A 26,709-nucleotide genomic window follows, 5' to 3' on the forward strand; every position below is an offset into this window, starting at 1 on the left:
ACGCTTAACTGACTGAGCCACCCAGACACCCCAAAATTTTGTATTCTTTTATACTGAAGCTCATTATATATAACTCCAAATAACCATCTTCAACAAATTACCAAACTAGCAAATGTTTGGAACTTATCAGAATGCACTTTAAACAGATCTTTAAAAGCATGTGATCTTTCAAGTTTTGTTAACTTCCTGTTCAGTTCCCACTAGTCTCTCTGGGTAGACCTCGTCTTCTGGGCAATTTTAAAGGCAGGAAGTACAATGCAAGCAGCAGGCTACTTCATGACCTTCAACCCAAGCTAATGTGGACAGGGCCTCGGAAGAACTAGAGCTCCCCCTCGTGTTTCTCGTGCCAAGGTGTCTTCCAGATGGTGAAGCAGGCACAAAGCAGAGACAAAACAGACTGGAAAGTATGTAACTGGATACAAATCTTGCCAGGGTTAATGGCAAAAACAACAGGTATGTACCTTCTTCAGAAGTTCTCTCAACACCCAGATTCAGACTAATCCTCATATGTAATTCAAATCTCTTACCTCTTTACTCTTTTTGTCTGTTATCCAAGTCTGTCCTCCAAGTAGCTAAACCACATATGGTTCCCTGCCAACCCTTAGAAGATGGCATGTAGTTTTTCTCACGTCCCTACCATAAAGTGGCAGTTCCACTGCCAGGATAGGTAGAAGAGAAAAGAGAGTAATAAGCAGGTTCAACCTTACCAATACAAAGCCTATAACCTAGATCACTTTGCTCATGTAAGCAAAGATTCTACTTTCTCTCTTTATATTGTATCTCCGTATAAGGTCTGGTTCTTCAAATGACTACATTTTAACCCATTTTTATTTTAACTTCAACACTTATCCCCCTCTCCTATACAACTGAACCTTCCTTTTGAACAAAGGAGTACATATCTTTCTACATTATTTCCCTGTAAGAAAGATCTCTTGCCAACTTTTCCCTGTTCACCCTTATTTCATTTTCTTTAATCCCCTATGACTCTGCATGGAAACAGCTGAATAACAATATCCATTATAATTCCTCATACATAACCTAAGGAAATAGCAACTGCCCAAATCCCCTCTTCCACTATCTCCTGGTTCAGGACAGGATGCTGCATCTGAAAGCAAGACCTTTGGACTAGAGAGAACTCTGACCTCTAGCTGCATTCCACTGTTGAAAGTATAATGAATTTACACACACACACACACACACACACACACACACACACACACACACACTACATCCACACACAGGGATATGTTATACAGGGTATGTCTGACCTCCTCCAAGTTTAAAATTTCTGGCATCTGAAAGGCAACTTTCCTCACCTCCATTTCATTTCAATATACTCTGGAACTCTGCTGTCCAATGCAGTAATCATTGGCCACACGAGACTAAGATAAAAAATTCAATGCCTCAGTGACACTAGCTACATTTTAAGTGCTCATACAGCTAGTAGCTACTGTATTGAAAAGCAGAGACATTGGGGCGCCTGGGTGGCGCAGTCGGTTAAGCATCCGACTTCAGCCAGGTCACGATCTCGCGGTCCGTGAGTTCGAGCCCCGCGTCAGGCTCTGGGCTGATGGCTCGGAGCCTGGAGCCTGTTTCCGATTCTGTGTCTCCCTCTCTCTCTGCCCCTCCCCCGTTCATGCTCTGTCTCTCTCTGTCCCAAAAATAAATTTAAAAAAAAAAAAAAAAAAAAAAAAAAAAAAGCAGAGACATAGAAAATTTCCACCATTACTAAAACTTTTTTTTAATTTTTTTCATGTTTATTTTTGAGAGACACACACACACACACACACACACACACACACACACACACAGTATGAGTGGGGGAGGGGCAAAGAGCGAGGGTGACACAGAATCTGAAGCAGGCTCCTGGCTCTGAGCTGTCAGCACAGAACCTGACACGGGGCTCGAACTCACAAGCTGTGAGATCAAGACCTGAGCTGAAGTCGGATGCTTAACCGACTGAGCCTCCCAGGCGCCCCTCTACCATTACTGAAACTTCTATTAGATAGCATAGCTCTAGAATATCAAAAATAAAGTTGTTTCTTTCTTTCTTTTTTTTTTCCTTAAAGTTGTAACTTTAAAGAGCCAGAAAGAGCATCACTTCTTTTTTCAGAGGTCTTTTCTGGAAACATTTCTCAGGAAGAAGACAATACTCCTTCCTTTGTGCCCCATACTTTTTCCACAACATCTATAATATCTAAAAGAAATCATAGGCTTACATGACTGTCTTAAGCAAACTATAAAGATTTGATTTACCTAAAAGTGTAAACATCACAGAAAGGTACTCTGTTCATTATTAGTTACCTGTTGAGTAGAATTATATGATAGCCACAATGTTATTCATTCAATTTATCTCTCTCCATTCAGATTACTTGAATAAGTATGAATTTCGTGGGCTAGCTAACCTGCCCTCCCCTATTTAGTGCCTCTGCAACTCAGGAAGTCACTTACCTCTACTGAATTTAGGTCTGCCTCTACTTCTTTACTCATTTTCCAATTCACATTTTGTTTACTCTAGATAAGCTAACATCATACGCTATGTAAATGATGAAGAATTCAGAAAAAGTAATGTTGCCTGACAAAGAATATTTAAAAAGTAGGATATAAGGTACTATACACATAGTTTTCCACTCCTATGCAGCAAAAATAACTGAGGCCATCCCCAGATCTAGATCCACTCTCTACCATTCAACCCTGTAGGACAGACTCCTGAATTTCTGTGAAACCACTTGGTAAGTAAGCCTCATCTCTTCTACCGAAATAAGAAATTTTCAATTGTTACTATTTTGACACATCTGGCAATGAAAATGCCCTGAGCAATAAAACTCAGAGATGCTATACACCAAAACACATGGGTACATCCATGTCAATACAACACTCAGTACCTAACATTTTCAAGAATTTTACCCCAAGTGGGGCACCTGGCTGACCCAATCAGTGGAGTGCACGACTCCTGACCTCAAGGTTGTGACTTTGAACGCCATGTGAGGTGTACAGATTACTTAAAAAAAAAAAAAAAAATCTTAAAAAAATTTTTTTACCTTGAGCGCCTCAAATGTAAGCAGGACATCATTAGTCTGTTTCAGGTCAATATAGAACATCATTAATTCCCGTGATCCAAGTTGCATGAATATGGGAAGTAACTGAAATGAAAACAAAAATAAATCTTAACACTGGGTTTATTTTCACATATTTCCTGTTCCATTATGAAGACAAAAGATTTTAAAAAAATGAGGTACCCCCCCCACTCCCTTATAAACATACAAACCCACTTTTATCAAATAGACCTACATCTGAAGTGACCTAAGACTTTACCAGTGGCATAAGACTTCACCAGTTTGAGGCAAAGACTTTTCTGTATTAGAGTAAAAACACCTCAGAGTATAAAATGCTACCTAAAATATCTCAGAAATAAGCACTAGTCCCAAAGTGTGAACAGCATTCTTCCCAATAAGCTTACCTCCTGATATTCTCCTAGGGGGGTCAAATACTGGAGAATGAGTCGCTGCTCAATAGCAGGAGTCATAGGATAAAGAGTATAATTGGTGCCAATCACCCAAGGGGACATTTCTGACCAGCTGCTATTAGATAGCTCAACAAACATACGATCTGGATCAGATGCTGAGAAACCCAACTTCTGCTTGGCTTTCCTAAAACTCTCTCTGTCACCCTGTTTTGCTGACTTGTTTTTCCTCAATCCTCCCTCGTCAGGTTTGGCTGCTGAGTTCACTCTACTACTGGTCTTGTGGCCTGAATCAAGATGAAAGGAAATCTCCATGTCCCCAGAGGCTTCCTCTTGTTCACCATCCACTACATCTACAGCCATGTCGCCATAGTCCATATCCACAGCTTCTTCATCCAGAGGCAAAAGGGGTTCAGAGGAGAGCTTTCGCGGGCTGGGACGCTTGTTTTCCTGCCTCAAAGCCACTTCCTGAAGTTGTAGCTCCCTCAGTCTTCGAAGTACTATTGCCACCTATCAACAGATATTGGAATAAAAGGCCTTATTTCTTCTGCATCTTAATTTAAATGAGTCTTAATAAATAATTCTTATTTCCATTTAAGGAGAAGTAGACCCTCATGCAGTTATTTCAGTATCTGGAAATGGCAAAGATTTGATAAATACTTTGACCTAATTCCTACAGCTTAATGAAATAAACAGCTAAAACTCTCATTCCTCATAAAATTTCCCAGAGAACCCAAACCACATTTGCACATCAGACATCATTCATAGCTGATCTATCTGGATCAAGCTGGGCTGGACCATCACACCTGAAGAGGCAGACACTAGACATATTCATGATTTTAAAAAAATGTCCAGGGGCGCCTGGGTGGCTCAGTCGGTTGAGCGACTGACTTCGGCTCAGGTCATGATCTCACGGTTTGTGAGTTCAAGCCCTACGTCGGGCTCTGTGCTGAGAGCTCAGAGCCTGGAGCCTGCTTGGGATTCTGTGTCTCCCTCTCTCTGTCCCTCCCCCACTCATGCTCCCTCTCTGTCTCAGAAATAAACATTAAAAAAAAAAAAGTCTGAAAACATGAAGGCTTCTCAAACTTATATCTGTTGTAAATGCATTGTTAGATATTGCCATCTACATAATTATACAATCTATTTTTCAAGTTCACTACTTTTTCATGTTTTAAGTACTTATTTTATTTTTTATTTATTTTTGAGAGAGAAAGACAGGGTGCAAGCAGGGGAGGGGCAGACAGAGCGGGAGACACAGAATCTGAAGCAGGCTCCAGGTTCTGAGCTGTTAGCACAGAGCCTGATGTGGGGCTCTAACCCATGGAACATGAGATCAGGACCTGAGCCAAAGTCAGACACTCAACCAAAGGCACCCCTTAAGTACTTATTTTTTGAGCCAACACTAAAATATAGCATTATGCTTAGTTTAAAAAAAAAAAAAAAGAAAGAAATTATGCCTGCAATTTACTTCAAACTACATAAAAAAAAAAGGATGGTGGATGAAATAAAAGAAAAGGTGGATGGATGGATGGGTATGCACGGGTATAGTAAAATGTTCACAAACAATTTAAGTGGTATGTACACAGCTGTTCTCTGTAAAATTCTATTTTGCTGTATGTTTGAAAATTTTCATAATCCAAATGTTGGGATATGATCCTTGATAAGATGAAAAATGGCTATTTTCAAGTTAAAAAAAGTAAAATCAAAACTATTATGAAAAGTAATTTTGAGGGGTGCCTGGGTGGCTCAGTCAGTTAAGCGTCCAACTCTTGATCTTGGCTCAGGTCATGATCTCACAGTCTGTGAGATCAAGCCCCGCATCGGGCTCTGCACAGACAGCACAGAGCCCGCATGGGATTCTCTCTCTCCCTCTCTGCCCCTCCCCAGCTCGCTCTTTCTCTCAGAATACACAGACTTTAAAAAAAAAAAAGTTATCTTGAAATGTCAAAATTATAGCTATATTCCAGTACCATATAATGAATAAGATCTACCTTTTCGAGTTCAGGTAGTAAGGAAAGAACTTGTGAATACTCTCCCACCTTATACAAAAAGTAATTCTAACATAGTCCTTACCAGCTGTGAATTCTCATCTCTATAGTTGGCAGCAATGTCTTGATTCTCCATAGCACCTCCTAACAGTCCAGTAGAATACGTCCTCAATGGCTGATCAGCCTCTCGGGCCCATTTGAAAAGATTCTCAACAATTCCCTCCTATAGTAAAGGAAATTAAATAGTACAATTCAGCAAAGACCATTTTCATAATTAAAGACATAAGCAAAGATTTTAGTCTTATGAAAGAATCTCTTAATAAGATATTTCAATGCTGCTCATAAATTTAAAAATGCAAGTAAAGTGTCTAAGTGGATTAAAGCATCTGTACATCTGTGAAATAGATTCCTATCTAGCCACTGAAATTCAAGCTAAAGATCAATAATCACATAACAGTCTTACCTTAGATGTTTGAGACCCAAAATATTCCATGACCAAGTGGGAAGCACTAAAACTTCTATATTCTTTGAAGTTCACAATGCACAATTAACATTACTAATGAGAAGTCATCCATCAAAGTACTTAACACCACATATCCCAAACTCATTTTTCATTAGTTTTTTTTATGAAATAGTACACATAAACATACATACTCCAGGGGCAACTGAGTGGCTCAGTCAGTTAAGCACCTGACTTCAGCTCAGGTCATGATCTCATGGTTTGTGGATTTGAGTCCCGCATCGGGCTCTGTGCTGATAGCTCAGAGCCTGGAGCCTGCTTTGGATTCTGTGTCTCCCTCTCTCTCTGCTCCTTCTCGCCACGCTCTCTCTCTCTCTCTCTCAAAAATAAATTAAACGTTAAAAACAATTTTTTAATTAAAAAAACATGTATAGTCCAATCAAAGAAAATGAAAATCACCCACGATCTACTTGAGATCTTCCATGTGTTCTTCCTTATACCACCTGTGTCCTCTCTTCCCAAAAGGTACCCATGTTACTAAATTTTAACAATTTTCTCATTAAACTTGTTAAAGTTATATGCTTTGAACTATATAAACCACATGATACTGCATTTTTCTGCAAGTTATTATTCACCATTATGTTCTTTACATTCACCTATATTATTACATGTAATTGTCACAAATAGCATTCAACATAAGACAGACTTTAGACACAATTACTTATTAACTTCTATCAACCTTACGTGATTAGGTAAGTATTTACTGAAAAGGAAACTGAGTCACAATAAGGTTAAGTAACACAAGTGAAAGAGCTGGGGTCTGATCCCAGGCAGTTGACCTCCAGATGTTCTTCACCTCCGTATTTTGCCGCTATTTTGTTGGCTTAAAAACCACAACTCTGTGAGTCTGAGCCCCACAAGAGGGCTCTGTGCTGACAGCTCAGAGTCTGGAGCCTGCTTCAGATTCTGTGTCTCCCTCTCTCTCTGCCCCTCCCCTACTCGTGCTCTCACTCTCAAAAATAAACATAAAAAAAAAAAATCTTTAAATAAAAAACTAAAAAAAAAAAAAAAAAAGAAAAAAACCAACTATTTTTGTGCAAGCCTATCCATAGCTATCCACAGAGCAGACATCTAGGATCAGAACTACTAAATCAGGGGGCACCTGGGTGGCTGAGTCAGTTAAGCATCTGACTCCAGCTCAGGTCATGATCTCACAGTTCGTGAGTTCGAACACCAAGTGCTAACAGCACAGAACCTGCAGCCTGCTTCAGATTCTATGTCTCCCTCTCTCTCTGCCCCTCCCCTGCTTGCACTGTCTCTCTCTCTCTCTCTCTCTCTCTCTCTCTCTCTCTCAAAAGTAAATAAACATTTAAAAAAAAATAAACTACTAAACAGGGGCGCCTGAGTGGCTCAGTTGGTTAAGTGTCCAACTTTGGCTCAGGTCATGATCTCACAGTCTATGAGTTCGAGCCCCGCATCAAGCTATCTACTGTCAGCACAGAGGCAGTTTCGAATCCTCTATCCTCCTCTATCTCTGCCCCTCCCTCACATGCGCACACTCTCTCTTTCTCAAAAATAATTAAAAAAAAAAAAAAACCTGCATCATGGATGTAGGATATGTGCATGCTCAACTTTACCAGAGAATGCCAGGCTATTTTCCAAAGTGACTGCAACAATTCACATTTCCACCAACAGTGAATACTTTTTTTCTACATCTCTGTCAACACTTGACCACAGTCATACTTTTCACCTTCTGTAGTCTGGTGGGTATAAAAACAGCACTGCATATAATTTGAATTCATCATTATTAATGAGGTTCAGCATTTTTTCATTCCTGTTGACCATTTAGGCTTCCATTTCTGTGAAATACACAGCTTTTACAAGCGTTTTATGATAAACACAAGCTCATAATTTTTATGTAATCATACTTAACAGTATTTTCTTTTAAATTTTGTGCATTTTGTATCTTAAATTCTTCCCTAAGGTCATGGAGTCATTATCCCATATATTTCTAAACATTTTAACCTCTTTTCAAAAAATTAACACTCTGAAAAACACATGCTGAGAAATTTTGTTTTAAAATATTGACATGAGGGGTTCCTGGGTGACTCAATCAGTTGAGCTTCAACTTCGGCTGAGGTCATGATCCCACAGCTGGTGAGTTCAAGACCCGTGTCCAGCTCTGTGCTGACAGCTCAGAACCTGGAGACTGCTTCAGATTCTGTGTCTCCCTCTCTCTCTCTGCCCCTCCCCTGTTCATTCTCTCTCTCTCTCAAAAAAAAAAAATTAATGAAAACATTAAAAAATTTTTTCAAAAAAATATATTGACATGAGAAGTGCCTAGGTGGCTCAGTCGGTTAAGTGTCTGACTCTTTGTTTCAGCTCAGATCATGGTATCACGGTTCTATCTTCAGCTGTGTCTAAACTTCACTCTAATTCATCTACTATATTTTTAAATTCAATAACTGTAAACTTTATACACACTAGCTCTCTGTTTCCTTTCCCAAATGGCCATTTTTCTCCCATGGTCTTGGACTTTTGTTAAGAATTTAGATTCTTTTTTTTTTTTTTTTTTTTTTTTTACATATCCAATAATTTTGAACCTTTTAAACCATTCTTAAGTGTACAATTCAGAGTGATTAAGTACATTTACAATGTTGCATAACCATCACCACTGTTTTTCCAAAACTTATTATCCCAAACAGAAATTCTGTACCCCCACTTTCAATAATAGATAGAACAACCAAACAGAAGATCAGTAAGGAAACATAAGAGTTGAACACTATAAACCAATTACACCTAACAGACACACAGAGAATACTCCACCCAACAAGACCAGAATATACATTCTTCTTAAGTACACATGGATCATTTTCCAGGATAGACCATGTTAAACAACAACAGGGTTAATAAATTAAGAAGAATAAACTCTTACAAAGAATTTTTTCCAATCACATTGAAATTAAATAAGAAATCAACAACCTAAGGAAAACTGGACAATTCATATGTGGAAATTAATACACTTTTAAATAACCCAGGGGTCAAAGAAGTCACAGGGAAATTAGAAATACCTTGAGATGAATGCATACCAAAATTTGTGGGAGGTGTCACAAGCATTGCTAAGAGGGAAATTCATGGCTGCAAACATACATACAATTAAAAAAAAGATGGATCTCAAATCCCTAATAACCTAACTGTACACTTTAAGGAACTAGAAAAAGAGCAAACAAAACCCAAAGGTAATAGAAGCAAATAATAAAGATTAGAGTGAAGATAAGTAAAACAGCAAATAGAAAAATACAGAAAATGAAACCAAAAGTTGTTTCTTTGAAAAGATCCAACAATATTGACAAATCTTGAACAAGACCCAAAGAAATTTTAAAAATAAAAATAAAAAAGACTCACATTACTCTCAAAACTGAAAGAGAGGAATGCCTGGGTGGCTCAGTCAGTTAGGCATCCAACTCTTAAGTTTCAGCTCAGGTCATGATCTCAAGGTTCAGGAGTTCAAGCCCCACATCAGGCTCTGTGCTGACAGTGTAGAGCCTGCTTGGGATTCTCTCTCTCCCTCTCTCTCTGCTCCTCCCACTCTCTTTCTCTCTCTTCCTCAAAATAAACAAACTTAAAAAACAAATAAAGGGGCGCCTGGGTGGCGCAGTCGGTTAAGCGTCCGACTTCAGCCAGGTCACAATCTCACGGTCCGTGAGTTCGAGCCCCGCGTCAGGCTCTGGGCTGATGGCTCAGAGCCTGGAGCCTGTTTCCGATTCTGTGTCTCCCTCTCTCTCTGCCCCTCCCCCGTTCATGCTCTGTCTCTCTCTGTCTCAAAAATAAATAAAAAACGTTGAAAAAAAATTTAAAAAAATAAATAAATAAATAAATAAATAAATAAAAAACAAATAAAATTTAAAAATACAAACAAAAGTTTGTACCAATCTTACTACCAATCTTGCAGAAATAAAAAAAAACATATAAAACACTATAAACAATTATATACCAACAAAATGAATAACTTAGGTAAGATGACAAAATGGACAAATTCCTAGATACACAATCTACCAAAACTGATTCATAAAGAAAAACTGATTAAGACCTAAGTAGTAAGGAGACTGAATCAGTCATCAAAAATCTCCCAAAATAGAAAAACTCAGGACCAGATGAATTCATTGGTGAATTGTACACTAAACATCTAAAGAATACCAATCTTTCTCAAACTCTTCCAAAAAATAAGGGAACACTTCAAACTCATTCCATTAGGCCAGCGTTATCCTGATGCCAAAGAGACTATAAGAAAACTATAGAACAATATCCCTTATGAATACTGATACAAAAAAACCTCAATAAAATACCACAGCAGCACAGTAAAAGGATTATACACCATGATCAATGAATGGATTTATCCAGGAATGCAAGCATAGTTCAACATACAAAAACCAATCTAGTACACCAAACTACACACAATAAAATGAGTGTGAAATTACTGTGAATTAATGGAAAACCATCTGACCATCTCAACTGATACAAAAAGAATCTGCCAAAAATCAACACACTTTCATTAAAATACTTAATAAATTAGGAACAGAAGGAAACCTCCTTAATATCATAAAAGCCAGTTATGGAAAATCCACCCACACTCAACATTATACTCAACAATCAAAAAGACTAACAGACTTTCTCCCTAACATCAAGAACAAAACAGAGGCGCCTGAGTGGCTCAGCTGATTAAGCATCTGACTTTGACTGAGGTCCATGGGTGTCCAGCTCTGTGCTGACAGCTCAGAGCCTGGAGCCTGCTTCAGATTCTGTCTCCCTCTCTCTCTGCCCTTCCCCTGCTCATGAGCGCACACATGCTCTCTCAAAAATAAGCACTAAAAACAATTTTAGGAAAAAAAGAACAAGACAAAGATGTCTGCTTTCACTACTTCTATTCAACACAGTAAGTTCTAGCCAGAACTGGACAAGAAAAAGAAATTAAAGGCATTTATGTTGGAAAAGAAGAAATAAAATTATCTCTATTCACAGATGACATGATATTTTATGTAGAAAACTTCTAAGATTCCACATACAATGTTAGAATAAATGAATTCAACAAAGTTACAGCATACAAAATCAGTTACATTTCTCTTTTTTTTTTAATGTTTATTTTTGAGAGAGCATGAGCAGGGAAGGGGCAGAGAGAGAGGGAGACATAGAATCCAAAGCAGGCTCCAGGCTCTGAGCTGTCAGCACAAAGTCCAACATGGGGCTCGAATACACAAGCCGTGAGATCCCTGAGCCGAAGTCGGACACTCAACTAAATGAGCCACCCAGGTGCCCCATCGGTTGCATTTCTATACACTAGTAATGAAAAATCCAAAAAGAAAACACATCCAGTCATTTAAAAGGGACTTCCTAATATCTTTCAGATATCTGTTCTATTTGATTCTTCTCTTTATTTTTATTAATTCCTAATCCTGAAAAATTATTTCCTGGTGTATTTTGTAATGTTTTTGTGAACTTACTTCACCTGGAAATTGCTGTTCTCTGAAATCCATTATAGCCTGGATTATGAGAGCTTTCCCCAAGAGTAATTTTACATTTGCTTTTGTCAGACACTCAAGGAATATGGTTAGTTCAGGACAATTATTTTGTTGTTAATTTCTTGACTTTGGGGTTCCTATTCATATGGCAGAAATTTCAAACATACACCAAAATAAAGGTTGTGCCCAGAGTGTCTCAGAGATTTATCCTCCCCTACCCCACACACTCACCCCCTGCCATCAGAGTGGAGTCACAGACTGAGAAACCAGTCACCTTCCATGGCAGTAGGCAGATACTTCTCTTTTGCACTGTTTCATTGAAGGTCCTTTGGGAGTACTGGTTTTACACAGGGGTCGAGGTCCCAGTTCCAACTGTTCAGCCAAGGTTTTATCTCCTGTCCTCAACTACCACTTTGTTTTTACAGTTACCTCTGGCACCTAGGGATTTCTCTAAGAGTTTATTGCAATTTACCTGGAATCTGTATGTGCATGCAATAGGAAAGTTTCCAAGTTATCCTGGATAGATCTGGGTCTCCTCCCTTCTTTCTTAAAACCATTTTTTTTCCCTCTCAGCTTCTGAAAGGTCATATATTCATGGTTTTCTTCCTACCTCACAGGATGCTGTGAGGACTAATACATGATGCAAAACAAATGCTTAGCACAGGGCTAGCACTTTATAAATGGTAGCCATCTACCTATTAAATGATCTCATGGACACTTTTTTCATAAAGCACCTATTAACATTTTAGAGGAATCTTAATGTTCCAGAATATAAAATCTGAGAAACACTCACTTACAGATTATACTTTCTGAGACCTCAGTCTCTCTGATTTTATCCCTCCCACCTTCAATAATTTAAGGACAACCTCAAAGAGAAAAACATCAAAACAATACTTAAAAAATAAGTCCCTAGGGGCGCCTGGGTGGCGCAGTCGGTTAAGCGTCCGGCTTCAGCCAGGTCACGATCTCGCGGTCCGTGAGTTCGAGCCCCGCATCAGGCTCTGGGCTGATGGCTCGGAGCCTGGAGCCTGTTTCCGATTCTGTGTCTCCCTCTCTCTCTGCCCCTCCCCGGTTCATGCTCTGTCTCTCTCTGTCCCAAAAATAAATAAAAAACGTTGGAAAAAAAAAAAAATTAAAAAAAAAAAAAAAAAAGTCCCTAGAGGCACCTGGGTGGCTCAGCCCATTAATCATCCAACTTCAGCTCAGGTCATGATCTGGTGGTCCATGGGTTCAAGCCCTGCATCAGGCTCTGTGCTAACAGCTCAGAGCCTGAAGCCTGCTTCGGATTCTGTGTCTCCCCCTCTCTCTCTGCCCCTCCCCTGCTTGCGTTGTCTCTCTCTCAAAAATAAACATTAAAAAAATTTTTTTAATAAAAATTTAAAAACTTTTTTAAAAAAGTCCCTAAAAGTCCTGACCTGACTTAACACTGACAAACTTAACCATAGGAAAAACCTAGTACAGGAACACCTTGGTAGCTCAGTGGGTTGAACATTCAACTCTTGATTTTGGCTCAGGTCATGATCCCAGTATCACGGTATCAGGCCCCACATTGGGCTCCACACTGAGCATGGAGCCTGTTTAAGATTCTCTTTCCCTCTCCCTCTGTCTCTCCCCTGCCTGCATGTGTACATGACCTCACATGCGCTCTCTCTTAAAAGAAAAGAAAAACCAGGGCGCCTGGGTGGGTGGCTCAGTCGGTTGAGCATCCAACTTCGGCTCAGGTCATGATCTTCCGTTTCATGAGTTCGAGTCCCACATCGGGCTCTGTGCTGACAGCTCAAAGCCTGGAGCCTGCTTTGGATTCTGTGTCTCCCCCTCTCTCTGCCCCTCCCCTGTGCTTGTGCTGTCTCTCAAAAAAATGAATAAATGTTAAAAAAAAAAAAAAAAGAAAGAAAAACCTATTACATAAATAATATTAAAGTGCTCAGTTCTGTAACACGCTTAATATAATGAAGAAAACTACAGTCAAATAATTGTAAATAAAATGTAAAGCTATTTCACTATCTCTGAAAGTACAAATAAGCAACTTTTTTTAAAAAATAGTGGCTAAAATAGAATCAATTTAGTGAAATATCAGAATGTATCACACAAAGAGTAAACAATGTTCAAAAAACTTTTTTCATATACTTACTGTATGTACTGGGTTGCAATGTAAAAACATGTTACTACAGTTCACAAAGTTTAAGAAATACTGCTGTAAAGCAGAGTCTGAACCAGAGCTTTGTAAAACACCAGTAGCCCATCTTTCCAAAAATAATGATCTCTAACTCATTAATTTACAAGTTATAATTGTATTTTAAAGTAAAATATTGGTTCACACCAAAAAATTTGCATAGGATACTTCTGAAGGATAAAGATCATCATGTAATCCAACATTAAGGCCTCACAATCTCAAAGAAGTTTGTAATCTGTGCTCTAGGACACTGGATTCAAGGCTAGGTTATTTCCTATCTAACATGTGATTTTGCTTTAATAATTCACTTCTCTCACCAGAAATGAGTTATTATGAAACAAATTTTATTACTCAAAAAAATCCCTCAGTGTTTCTGACATCCAAAGGGTATTTACTTCATTCTAAATATACAATGATGCAACTATAAAGAACCAGAGATGACTTTCCTACAATGACAACCAGGACACTTTTACAAAGCACAGTAAAATCATCTATGGTCTTCTACAAATCTTGCATATACAAATACACTGCTATAAATGCTTCATTTGTCATCTTGGTTTTCAAAAGAATGCATATTAAGGGGCAGCTGGATGGCTCAGCTGGTTAAGTGCCCAACTCTTGCTTTCAGCTCAGGTCAATCTCATGGTTTGTGGGATCGAGCTCGAGCCCCACCCCCACCCCCACTCAGGCTCCGTGCTTACAGCTCGGAGACTGCTTGGGATTCTCTCTCTCTCCCTCTTCCTCTCTGCCCCTCCCCTGGTCACACACATGCTCTCTCTCTCAAAATAAATAAACATTTAATAAAAAATGCATATTAAAATATTTCTGAGAAGTATATAGATGTTTTTGGTCTCCCACAATCATAACTAATTGGAGATTTTTAAAACTTGTCTGTATACAATGTGCAAATCACAACATTAATTACAATGCTATTCTCTAAGATACCTTATGTGATACAATTGCGTAACAATTTCCTTAAAAGTTAAATGATGGGGAACTTGAGTGGCTCAGTCAGTTAAGTGTCCAACTCTTGATCTGCCTCAGGTCATGATCTCACCATTTGTGAATTCAAGCCCCATGTCAGAGTTGTCAGCACAGAGCCTACTTGGGATTCTCTCTCCCTCTCTCTGCCCCTCCCCGCTTGCACACACACTCTCTCAAAAAAAGAAAAATAAACTTTTAAAGAAGTTAAATGAAAATCTATTTCTAGATCTTTCATTTGGTTTCTACATTTAACTACACTAAGACCTCCAGATTGTTTCAGAACATTAAATTTTAATATCTTTGAGAAAAAGAAAATTATGTGACATACCCAATTCACACTGCAAATTCTTAATGCTGAGAACAAAATATCTGTATTACTTCTAAAAACAGAGCAACAAATTTTTGACATTTGAAGTATACACACACACTCACTATCACAGTCACTATCAAATTACCATTTTCTGGTCTTCGTAGTACTTATCCTTATTTGAAATTATCAGTTTATTTGTATGTGCCCTCCCAAATACATTATGTGAAATCTTCCATCTTGCTGACAAAAGTATTATCAACACCCACCATAAGACACAGCACAAAACAGATCTTCAAATATTAACAAAATATTAAATACTACCCCCAAAAAATTAAAAATAATAAATACCACAAGAATAGAATGGGTTTCCTCAAAGTAGAAAAGTCCTTCCTCACTAAGGAAGACAACTCATGAAGAATAAGAGTTTGGATAATATCATAAATCCATTCTAAAACCATACAATCTTAACCAGGGCGCCTGGATGGCTCAGTCAGTTAAGCATCTGGCTTCGGCTCAGGTCATGATGTCACGGTTCATGGGTTCAAGCCACACGTCAGGCTCTGCTGACAGCTCAGTCTGGAGACTGTTACAGATTCTGTGTCTCCCTCTCCCTCTGCCCCTCCCGGACTTGTGTTCTATCTCTCTCAAAATAAACATTAAAAAAAAAATTTGGGGGGCGCCTGGGTGGCTCAGTCGGTTAAGCGTCCGACTTCAGCTCAGGTCACGATCTCACAGTCCGTGAGTTCGAGCCCCGCGTCAGGCTCTGTGCTGACAGCTCAGAGCCTAGAGCCTGCTTCAGATTCTGTGTCTCCCTCTCTCTCTGACTCTCCCCCATTCATGCTCTGTCTCTCTCTGTCTCAAAAATAAATAAACATACAATTTTAATAATTGTATATTATTATATACAATTTGTATATTGTATACAATATACAAATAATATACAATTGTATATTATTATATACAATATAATAATTGTATATTATTAAATAATAATTTAATAAACATACAATTAACATACAATCTTAAGACTTAAGATATACTATAGCACCTAAGCAGTAAGTACTCATGAAAACAATTACTCTTATATTTTTATTGATTTCTTATATTTCTATAACATATTATTGTCATAAAAATGTGTAACAATTATCTTAACAAAGACAAATCAAACAGATCAACATTCAATTTAAAAATAAAATGACTTTTCTTTTTAGTAAGTACCTTTTCTTGAAAGACAACAGCAGTTTCCAGCCCTGGCATGATGTCCAATAGAAGTCTGCAAGCTGCAGTGTTCAAAGGGGGCTCTCGGCTTGTCATCACATATGCATTCACCAGCTGTAAAAAAACAGAGGAATACTTTTCATCTGAAATTCAACCCAGGCAAATTAATGAAGTCTAATAAACTCAATACATTCCCATCACTTCCCTAAGAGGTATTTAAGAAGATTATACCTAACAATTACTAATTAAACCCTGAATTATTATAACCCACTGAGCCATGATGGGATCATATATTTCTTCTGCAGCTTTAATGTCAAATCCTCCCAAAAGAACAAATCAGCAACCACAGAAATTAAAGCTCAAAGAATATCAAGAAGGGGGGCCTGGGTGGCTCAGTCAGTCAGTTAAGCATCTGACTCCTGATTTCAAATCAGGTCATGATCTCATGGTCCTGAGATGGAGGCAATGTCAGGCTCCAAGCTGGGTATGGAGCCTGCTTAAGATTCTCCCTCTCTCCCTCACCCTCTGCCACTCCCCCACTTGGGCACATGCGCTCTCTCTCAAAAAAGAGTATCCAGAAGAAATCACTCCCTATTCTTTTTTTTAACCCCTATTCTTACATACACTTTTTCAGAAGGATAAAGCAGGGCAAGACAACCAACCCCCTCCAGATTCTTGACAATAGTTAATGAAAAACTTGAATTTTGTACTTCTACTATAAATACATTTAATATTATATACAAATTATAAACATATATAAATGCGTTAATAAAACTTCCTTCTAGGGGCGCCTGGGTGGCTCAGTCGGTTGAGCGTCCGACTTCAGCTCAGGTCACGATCTCGCGGTCCGCGAGTTCGAGCCCCGCGTCGGGCTCTGGGCTGATGGCTCAGAGCCTGGAGCTTGCTTCCGATTCTGTGTCTCCCTCTCTCTCTGCCCCTCCCCCGTTCATGCTGTGTCTCTCTCTGTCTCAAAAATAAATAAACGTTAAAAAAAAAAACATTAAAAAAAAAACTTCCTTCTAGTACTCAAATATTATTGAATTTCTACTACTAAGTGGCACTGTATTCCGTGCTGGGTATACAACAGTGAATAAGATGCAGTCCCACCATCAAAGGGTTCATAATCCAACAGAAGTGACAGTTGGAAAAACAAATATCATGAGTATACAATGCTACAGAAGTCTGTAGGAGGTCACACAACCCCTGCAGAGGAATCAGAGAAAGGCTTAGAGGGGGAGGGATTTCAAGCTAGAATGTAAAGGACAAGTAGGAGTAGCTAAGGAAGAGTGGGGAGGAGAGGCGAGACAAAGGGCAAGAATTTAAAATTAAAAAGAACAAAAGCCAGAAAGATTGGGTTTATAAACCGAGGAATTTAAAATTCATCTTGAGGCCAATGGGAAACCACTAATAGATTACAAGCAAGAGGATGCCATGATCACTTTTTGCATTTTAGAAAAATTTCTGGGCTATAAAGTGAAGAATAGGTTGGAAGAGAACAAGACAAGATGAGAAATCAATTAAGAGGTTATTAGGATCACCAAGAGAGAGATGGTAGTGGCTAAACTAAGGTCTGGCAACAAGGACATAAAGAAATGGAGGGATTTATGAAGTTAAATGAAAAGGAATGATAAGACCTGTAAGTTTAACTGAATAAGGAACTTGGAAAAATAAAGTTGTCTAGCTGGCTAGACAAGGACATCATTACTGAGCTAGAGAACAAGAGAAACAGACTATACAGCAGCACACAATTAGACAGGTGGAATTCAAGGTGCCTGTGGGGAATATCCAAGTGGGGATATCTAGAGGACAGCTCAACATTTCCAGAGAAGCAGAGAAGAGACACTGGTGATCAAGAAATAAATTGGAGTTAATACAATACAGAAAATAATAGTTAATACAGTACAGATAATAATAATAGTACTTACTGAGCCCTCATGTACCAAGTTCTGTGCTAAGCACTTTTTTTTTTTTTTTTTTTTTTTAGCATATGTGCTGCCGAAGCGAGCACGGCACTTTTCATGACTCATTTCATTCAAAGGTTACAAAAATATTTTAAAGGGAAGATCATCCCTATTTTATAGATTCGGAAAATAAAGCTTGGAGAAAATGAAGTTTGGAGAGGCTTAAGTTGCCTCAAGATCAAACTGTCAGTGAACAGTGAAGTTCCATTTAAACCCAAAACATGGACCCCAAAGCCCATGCTCTCAAGGATCATGCAATTCGGCCTCCAAAAACAAACCTAACAGCTACAACTTACCGAATAATTACTATCTCAGGCCCTGTGAATGCTATATATATTCCCCCCACCTCATTTATTTCTCAACAGCCCTGAGTTAGAGAAGGTACTTTTGTCTCCCTCCACATGCCCAATGCACACACCACAGTGTCAGTGCAGAATCATGCCTCATACATACATCACTCTGAGTTTTCTATTCAGAAATTCAAGAAAACGTCTATATTCCCAAACTCAAAATCATCTTGCCCTAGGATGAGTACAGATGCCTTGGGAGTCCTTGCCATATTCAAACAATGAAAATACACACCAAAGAGAAAACACTTTGGCCATGACCAGGACTTTGGTAAGAAAGAAATCCATGACGACTCTTAGCTTGTTGGACCAATACCAAACAAACAAACAAACAAACAAAATCTACCCACACTATTCCCAACTTTGTCAAGACCTCAAGAGAAAACAAACTATTTACAAACAATAAAGGTATAGCATCCACTGATGATAATCTCTGGAGAAAAGTAAGAAGCAAACCTACTGCATTCATGAAATCATCATTCTTGAAGAGTATTCTCAGCAAGTGGCCCAGCATACACTCTGGATCAGCTCGACCTACCAAAAGAAGAGGGGAGGAACAAACAAAGGAATGAGTAAGTCATCCCAGTCAAGCAACTCAGACCTCTAGAAAGGCACCTGGGTTATTACAAGTACCATTAAAATGCCAGCAAAAATAAACAGAAAGAAAAACTTTTTTGATGAATCAGATTTCATAAGAAACATTCTCTAAAATTAAAAGTGACAATATAAAAACTTGAGACACTGCTCTCTAACTTTCCCATCTCCCAGCACATTGCCTACACAGCCATGCCAAACTAAATAAATGTGCAGTAGACCCAGACCAGCATTACTAAGAGTACACAAGGTCTAAAAAAGAATCATAAAGGAGCCTAAGAGAAAGAAAACCCCTGATTTCCCAGCCAGGTTTAGGTAGGAAGCACTTCTTTTGATGGGTGGCCTGGAGGAGGTAAGACTCCAAATCTAATCTCTTTTTCAACTATATACCAAGAGTAGCAGAAATGCATCCTCAAACCTGTAATGATATTCCAGGTTGTAGGGGCAGGCACAGGAAGGGAATCCCACTAAGTAATACCAACTCTAAAGATATGATAAGTTTGGCCATCTTAACTTCTCAGCTCCTGGGGAAAGAAAGGCCAGGAACCTAGAATCTACTCAATACAGGTAAAAGAAGTAATGATTGGTAGAATTATTGGTTTTTAAAACAGATACCATCTATTTTAATTTTCCTTTAAGATCATTAGAGTGGCAAATTTAGTCAAACTCAAAATACAATTTAGGATAAAGAGAAGATGTGAGCCACTGCTATGAAGTTTCTACCAAGCTATAATCAGTATTCCAAGGTAAACCACAAAAAGAAAAGTTACAGAATGGTATCATAAAAACTAGATGAAGACCTCAGATTACCTTTCTCTCTTAATAAATGACAAAACTGGCATCCTCATTTTTATTAATAGAAATTATACCTAATAACATAAGAGGTAGGGGGGAAAAAAACTGTCTTTAAAATTTTCTCCTGAAAAGCGTATCAATCATCATTCTGTCTCTCCCTTCTTCATACCATTTCATCCTTTCCAAGGTCACTAAGCATGATCATCTCTCTTTTAATTCTTTTCATAACCCCATAAGTTAACTTAGTTTCTTCTCTCACATTCACATTTATACTTATGCTCTGATTGCCTCACTGAAGATAAGAGTTAAATAGGTGAATAGTTCTCCAAAGTCACAAGTGAGGATGTCTAGGACAAGAGCAACAGGTAACATCACATAAATAACTAGACACTCAATTTGAAATGCCTAGCTTACTTATATTTGAGAACAAAAGTCTAGGAAATAGAAATAAACCCTGTACCATTCAGGTATATATACAATGTTCTTATTTTTATAAGTCCCACTCATTCTCATCTCTCTCCGCACATACAGTATCTCTTTCTTCCACAAAGGACTGCTTCTCACTTCACACAGAGAAAGTTTGATTTAAGCTTTCCCACTGGTACTCTTAGAGAAGACATAAAATGGCAAAGTCTCAAGTCTCATATAGTTCTGTATCATACCAAATTCTATGCCAAAGCAGACTGGATTGTCATGGTTCTAATTAGCCCAAAATAAAACCAAATTAACATGAAATGGCATACTTCAGCTGCTGAGATACTAAAGCAGACATCAAGAACCCTATTTATTATTCAAGGTTCCAAGTATCCGTTTCATAACTAAAAGGAAGGCACTGAATGTATTCAACTACATTTCCTCAGAGTAAAAGGGTAATTATCCCTTTTATTTCTTCAAAGAATCCAAGTTCATAACTGTTTCAAACTTGTTTGAAAAATTAAAGCACAGAGAATAATCTCTTCTGTGTTAAAAGTCAGAAAGGGAGAACATTTTCCTCTTTTTAAGTAATCCTATCAATGGAGTCAATAAGGTACACCTACATAATTTAGCTCCTTAGTTATCCTCTATTTGATATGTAAATATTACAAAAATTTCAATTTTTCTAGAAATTTATTTTTCCTTACTACCTCACCTTGAACAATATTTTAACAATTAGATGGTCTTAAAACTTAGCATGAAAGATGCTATTTCAATTTTCCTATTAAGCTATCTTCTTTTGTAAGAAAATTAGAACCAGGCTTAAGAGAACACAGGTCTCACCAGGATGTCGGTCATCAAATGGGTCTGGATCCCCCTTACGATATTCTTCAGTTTCTTTTTCAATCAATTCAGACATCCTAGCACAAAGGGAAGACAGGGTCAACTCTAGACAAGCATACAAAAAAAAAATGTACTACCACCTACTATAGTCAATTCAACAAAGTGTAAAATAAAAGTAAAAAGTGAGAAAAAAGATATTTTCCTAATGAACACAGAGATCTAAATAAAACAATGTCCACTCCCAAACTCATTCTTCTCTCCACTTTCCTGTCTCAAAAAATTGGACTACCATCCCCTCAAGGAGCCAAAAACCTAGGAGTCATCGTTAAAACCTTCCCTTTCTCCTCACTCCCACAACAATTCTTTTTGGCACTACCTACACAGGTATCTCCTGACTTCATTTTTTTTTTTTAAGTTTTGTTTATTTTGAGACAGAAAGAGCTCAAGCAGGGGAGGGGCAGAGAGAATCCCAAGTAAGTTCCGCGCTGTCAGCATGGAGCCTGACACAGAGCTCAAACTCAAGAACCATGAGATCATGACCTGAGCCAAAATCAAGAGTCAGGCACTTAACCAACTGAGCCACCCAGCGACCCTCAATCATTTCTTTAAATCTTGACCATTCCTATCCCTGCCCAGAACACCATCATCAAATGCCTGAACCACCTGCGACAGCCTTTTCTCCAAACTTCTTGCTTCAATGTTTGACAATTCATTCTCCAACTTCCAGCAACTTACCACAATAACTTCAATTAAATCCAAGTATGACCATGGCTTATACTAACCCAGCCTCTGTTGGCATCTCTGACTTCTACTCTCCATTCCAGTTTAATAAGCTTCAGTCACATGGTCTTCTCTGCTCTTCAGAGAGTTCACAATTGTTTCAGGGCCCTAAGTGCTGTTACTTCAGCTTGTGACATTTTCCCCCCACCCCCACTCCTAAGCTCCCACCCATATCCCAAGCAATCACTCATCTGCTTTCTATCATCACAGATTAGTTTTGCCTGTACTAGAATTTAATATAAATGGAATTGTTTACACTATTTTTATGACTGGCTTCTTTAGCTCAGCATATTTTGCGTGATCCACGTTATTTGTTACATGTATCATTAGTCTTTTTTTATTCATGCCTTCTTTTTGAAATAAGAAAAATCACATTTTGAATACTCTAAGACTGATATTTTAACCTATTATAATGACAATCAAATACAAGGTTTTCACACTCTCCAGTATCTGTCATGCTCTGTCCTAACTCAAACTCTCCTATATGCTTTATGTCTACAAAACCATACTTCCTAGTCTTAAAAGTTAAGCAACCTGCAAAAACTCTTGCCCATTCTGGTATATTTTTCCCCAGTAAGTCTCGAAAGTATTTCTACTTTTTCTACCCTTCCCTTTAAACTCTGAGAATTATCTTTGCCACAAAGGGCTGTGACATAAAATGTTTAGAATTACATACCGTAAGATCTACTAGTATCTTCAGTTGAAACTAAGCAATACAGCACAGAAATTAAAAACATGGATTCTGGAGCCAGATGGCTAAGGTTCAAATCATACCTTTTCCACTGTGTGTGACTTTGATCAAGTTATTTAACCTTTCTGTGCCTCATCCGTAAGATGAGGGGAATAGTCCCTACCTTAGAGAGTTTCCTTGAGGTTTAAGGTAATATATGTACTCTGCTTTGAACAAAACCTTACACGTGAGAGCTAGTTAAGTGTGGTTACAATGAAAACTAAGAATCGAAAAAAAACAAACAGAAAAACAATTTAAGGTAGATTTGACTGGGATGGGGCAGGAAGGAGTCTTATGGAGGTAGTACTCAAGTTCTTTAATGTGATATAGATGATAGTTTTGCAAGTAAAGAATCCATCAAGCAGAGTACTGTACAGTACATGTCTCAATGATATGAAAAAACAAACCGTAGAACTTGGGTAACGCTCACATAGCTTGGCCCAATTCCAGTCTCTTTTCACAGAATCAAGTCAAAGATTTGACTATAATAAATAAAAAAACATAAATAGTAAATAAAAAGTCTAAGATAAAAAAACATATTTTTCTTAGGAAAATTGCCAGAAAAGTAGTGAAAGTTGTGGCAAATAAAAGAAGAGGCAAGCCTGAAATTCATTTGCTGTTCATGGAATATACCAAAACACCCAAAACATGCAGTCAGTTGAGGTGGGGGTAAAGAAGAGACCACAGACATGTGAAAGAACTTCAGGAAATATCCAGTGAACTATCACACCCACAATTTGGATGACGGGAATTGCCCATTTCAAAAATACTGGACTTTTAACACATCCTACTAGCTCTTAAACCTGTCTAACGTTGAATATCCTTAAAGATCTTGCTCCATGTAACTTTATTTTCCACTCCTACCTTATATTCGCCCTTCACTATGATAGAGGGCCCTTTCCTCACTGCCACAAAAACATGCCCCACACCTTTTGGGATGAGCACTGGGTGTTGTATGGAAACCAATTTGACAATAAACTTCATATATTGGAAAAATAAATAAATAAATAAATAAATAAATAAAAATTTAAAAAGAAAATGCCCCAGTTCCTTCTCCCCTCGATGCTTTTTCTAGTCACATTTTTCACTTTTCCTAGAAAACCTTCTTTCTCTGCTTCTCATCAAGCTATATCCATCATCTTTCAATTCCCTATTCCAAAAAACCTTTACCACAGGAATTAGGAGTTAAAACCCAAAATTCTAAGCTTAGGTCTCCACTGTCTGGCTGTCTTTTGCAAGCAGCTCCAAGGAAGGGTGCCATTTAACAATGCAGCTCTAAGTGATACTTTTAGTGACAAATGAGGAAACTGAGGTTCAGGGAAGTGTCTGATAGTTGCAACACACAAAAGGTCCTCAAATATTTGCTGAGTGAATAAAAGAAACTGACTCATTAACATTCTTTCCATACTCATAACCATTGCAATATTAAGGAACCATACTGCCCAATTTAACACTTCATTAGATATTAATTTGTACTACTACTCATTGTTTTGTATCTGCTAGTTGCCCCCCAGATGGTGATCTCCTTGAAGACAGAGCCCCTCTAGGCTTTGCACTACTGAATATCACAGCACAGTGACTACGTAGAGGGTCAAATATGATCATGAATGTGAAATATTCTTCAAAATAAAACATTGAGTATCTTTAGTATATGTACTCAATAAATACTTTTTCCAATTAGGTGAAACTACCACTAACATTATTATCCCTATTTATGACTCTCTTCTTTTAGTTACAGCAATAGTTCATATTTTAACTGCACAATACTTAGACTCTTTAATTCACTGTGGCTGCATTTCAAGTATCTTGTGATGAGTAGTTCTTAATCTCCAATGTCCCTACAAATTAAAATCCACTTTCCACCAGTCAGCAATAATCCTGTTCCTAAAAAAAAAATAAACTGCACTTTTCACATGTTCCCCATGTATCAACAGCAACAAAGCATTTATCCCTATTTAAACTTTCAAAAGATCATAGTTCTCTTTATTCCTATAGAATACATCATTGCATAAACAAAAGGCTTTTTTCTCTGCTGTATCAAAGATTAGATGTTAAAGATCCCCATGTTCCAGTGACCTCCTCTTTAGAAAAACCATGGGCATCCCTCTCCAGCCTGTATTTTTCATTCTCCTGTTTAATACAATCATTTAGTAAAATTATGTCCCACATAGTTATTACTATGTACCAGGCATACAAATGTCATTGTCCAAGAAGACACCAATAAAAAAGGTGTAGTACCTGTCTTTAAAAAAATTACAATTTAGTAAAGTGACACATGAAAAAAAAAAAAAAAAGAATTATAGTACAATGTGATTAGAGTTAAAATGAGGGGAATTATACCACATTTTATATGTGTGTGTATATGTGCATATACATGCATACATATATATGAATGACAGAAGTATTAAAAAAGAAAAAAAGGAGTGCCCAAACTTACCTGGGAATGTCAAAGTCAGAGAAGGTTTTACAGACATGATTCTCAAAACTGATTTTTTGCCAGGCAGACAGACATACCAAAGAAAGGCATTTCAGGCTAAAGGAACACAGACATTAGAAAATACCATACTATTCCTTACTGAAAGAGACTAATACTATGAGGCAGAAAAGGGAAGCGGGGGCCAAATCATAAATGGCTTCCTAGACTACTCTACAAAGTTTATATTTTATTCTGTAGGAAAAATGGAGTCAGAGAAGAATTACAATCAAAGACATAAAAATCAGATTTGTGTTTAGAAAGAGGACTCTTTCAGCCAATAGAAGGATGTATTGGAGGAGGGTAAACTGGATATGGAGAGAAAATTCACACTGCCTAAGAGGCCAATCAAGACATGATAAGTATCTAATGAACAAAGTGGTAAGGGGGAATAGGGAAGAAGAAGAAAAAGCAGAAATCCTGCTTGGGGGCTAAACTGTACTAGAGAGGAATACACTGGGGAGATGGTTTTCAGGTTTTTAGTTTGAAACTATGTACAGCAAGCAGGGAGTACAAAAGCACAAACTGTGAAAGAAGGCGGAGGCAGGATGAATATGATAAGCTCTATTGTAGACATGGTATGTTTCAGGTGTCTGCAAATAGCCAGGTAAAGATGGGTACACCAAGCAGCTGAGAAAAGGGTCTGAAATTTTTAAAAAGAGGAGTCTGAAGCAGAAATAGAGATTTTAAACTGAACCTAGGAATAATGTTTTAAATCATGGACAGGAACAAAACTAGGTAGAATATTCAGGGTGAAGAGAAAAGAGAACCACTAACAAAACCCTAGGATTGAAACACAGACAAGACAAGAACCTAAGAAAGAGAATAAGAACTAACAGCCTCAAAGGAAAAGTAAGAAATGTAAGAGCTTCAAGAAGTAGTGAGACAAAGATGGATTTAGAATTCACATTCAAGATAAAAATGTTCGCCTACTCTCCAATTTTTCCTTTTTAAATGAATTTTTAAAAATATATAATTGTTTATACCTGGTAAGGATAGGTACCATGTCCTGCCCACTGCCATGTTCCTTTTCCCACTGCTCCAGCAGGGTAGTGAGCTCAGCTTTGGAGTCCACATGCACCGCTACTGTAGTCATGGCTTGGCCTAAGGAATCAAAAATATAAGTAAATAACACATGAACACAGGCAAATAAACTGGACATACTTCCTACGGTGATAAAGGGGGAGAAAAGGGATGAGCGAGCAACAAAAACTTAACTCTGAGACCCCCCCCTCAGATAATTTCATTTGTGGTACAGTGGGAAACCCAGCACTGGGAGCCGGAATACTCTTCAAGTCCTTTCACCCCCTCCCAACCTCGGTTTGCTTAACTGTCAAATGACACAAACTGGATGAAAACTGTGATTCTTACCTTTCTAGGATCAGGAACCCCTTTTGAGAATCAGACAAAAAGCTGGGATCCCTTTCTCTCCTCGAAAATGCATACATCTACATACCACACATACAAAAATCCCTTGACTTAGATCTCTGAGGACCAAAATTCTGAAGCTACATATTTTGAGAGAGAACGAGAGAGAGAGCACGTGTGCACAAGCAGAGGAGGGTCACACACACACACACACACACAGAGAGAGAGAGAGAGAGAGAGAGAGAGAGAGAGAGAGAGAGAGAATATCCCAAGCAAACTCCATACTATCAGC

General features: G+C 38.1%; 1 protein-coding gene across 13 annotated transcripts in view; it reads right to left on the reverse strand.

Moving 5' to 3' along the window:
* Window positions 1-26,709, reverse strand: part of DCAF1 (DDB1 and CUL4 associated factor 1) — a 91,124-nt gene that overhangs the window by 47,687 nt on the left and 16,728 nt on the right. For 10 of the 13 annotated variants that reach the window (XR_007459857.1, XR_007459858.1, XR_007459855.1 and 7 more), the window contains exons 2-8: window positions 26,036-26,153; window positions 21,067-21,143; window positions 18,881-18,954; window positions 16,113-16,226; window positions 5,537-5,674; window positions 3,461-3,973; window positions 3,042-3,143 (exon numbers count right to left, since the gene is read on the reverse strand). Coding sequence is in view for 8 of the 13 variants with exons in the window: in XM_049640552.1 (XP_049496509.1) it covers window positions 3,042-3,143; window positions 3,461-3,973; window positions 5,537-5,674; window positions 16,113-16,226; window positions 18,881-18,954; window positions 21,067-21,143; window positions 26,036-26,145 (1,128 nt within the window). In the remaining 5 variants the exon portion in view is untranslated. Of the gene's footprint in view, window positions 1-3,041; window positions 3,144-3,460; window positions 3,974-5,536; window positions 5,675-16,112; window positions 16,227-18,880; window positions 18,955-21,066; window positions 26,011-26,035; window positions 26,154-26,709 lie in introns of those variants that run through there. The other 3 variants (XM_049640554.1, XM_049640557.1, XM_049640555.1) reach the window with 3 other exon arrangements.

This window comes from Panthera uncia, chromosome A2 (genome assembly GCF_023721935.1).
Source record: "Panthera uncia isolate 11264 chromosome A2, Puncia_PCG_1.0, whole genome shotgun sequence".
In the NCBI taxonomy this organism is placed as follows: domain Eukaryota; kingdom Metazoa; phylum Chordata; class Mammalia; order Carnivora; family Felidae; genus Panthera; species Panthera uncia.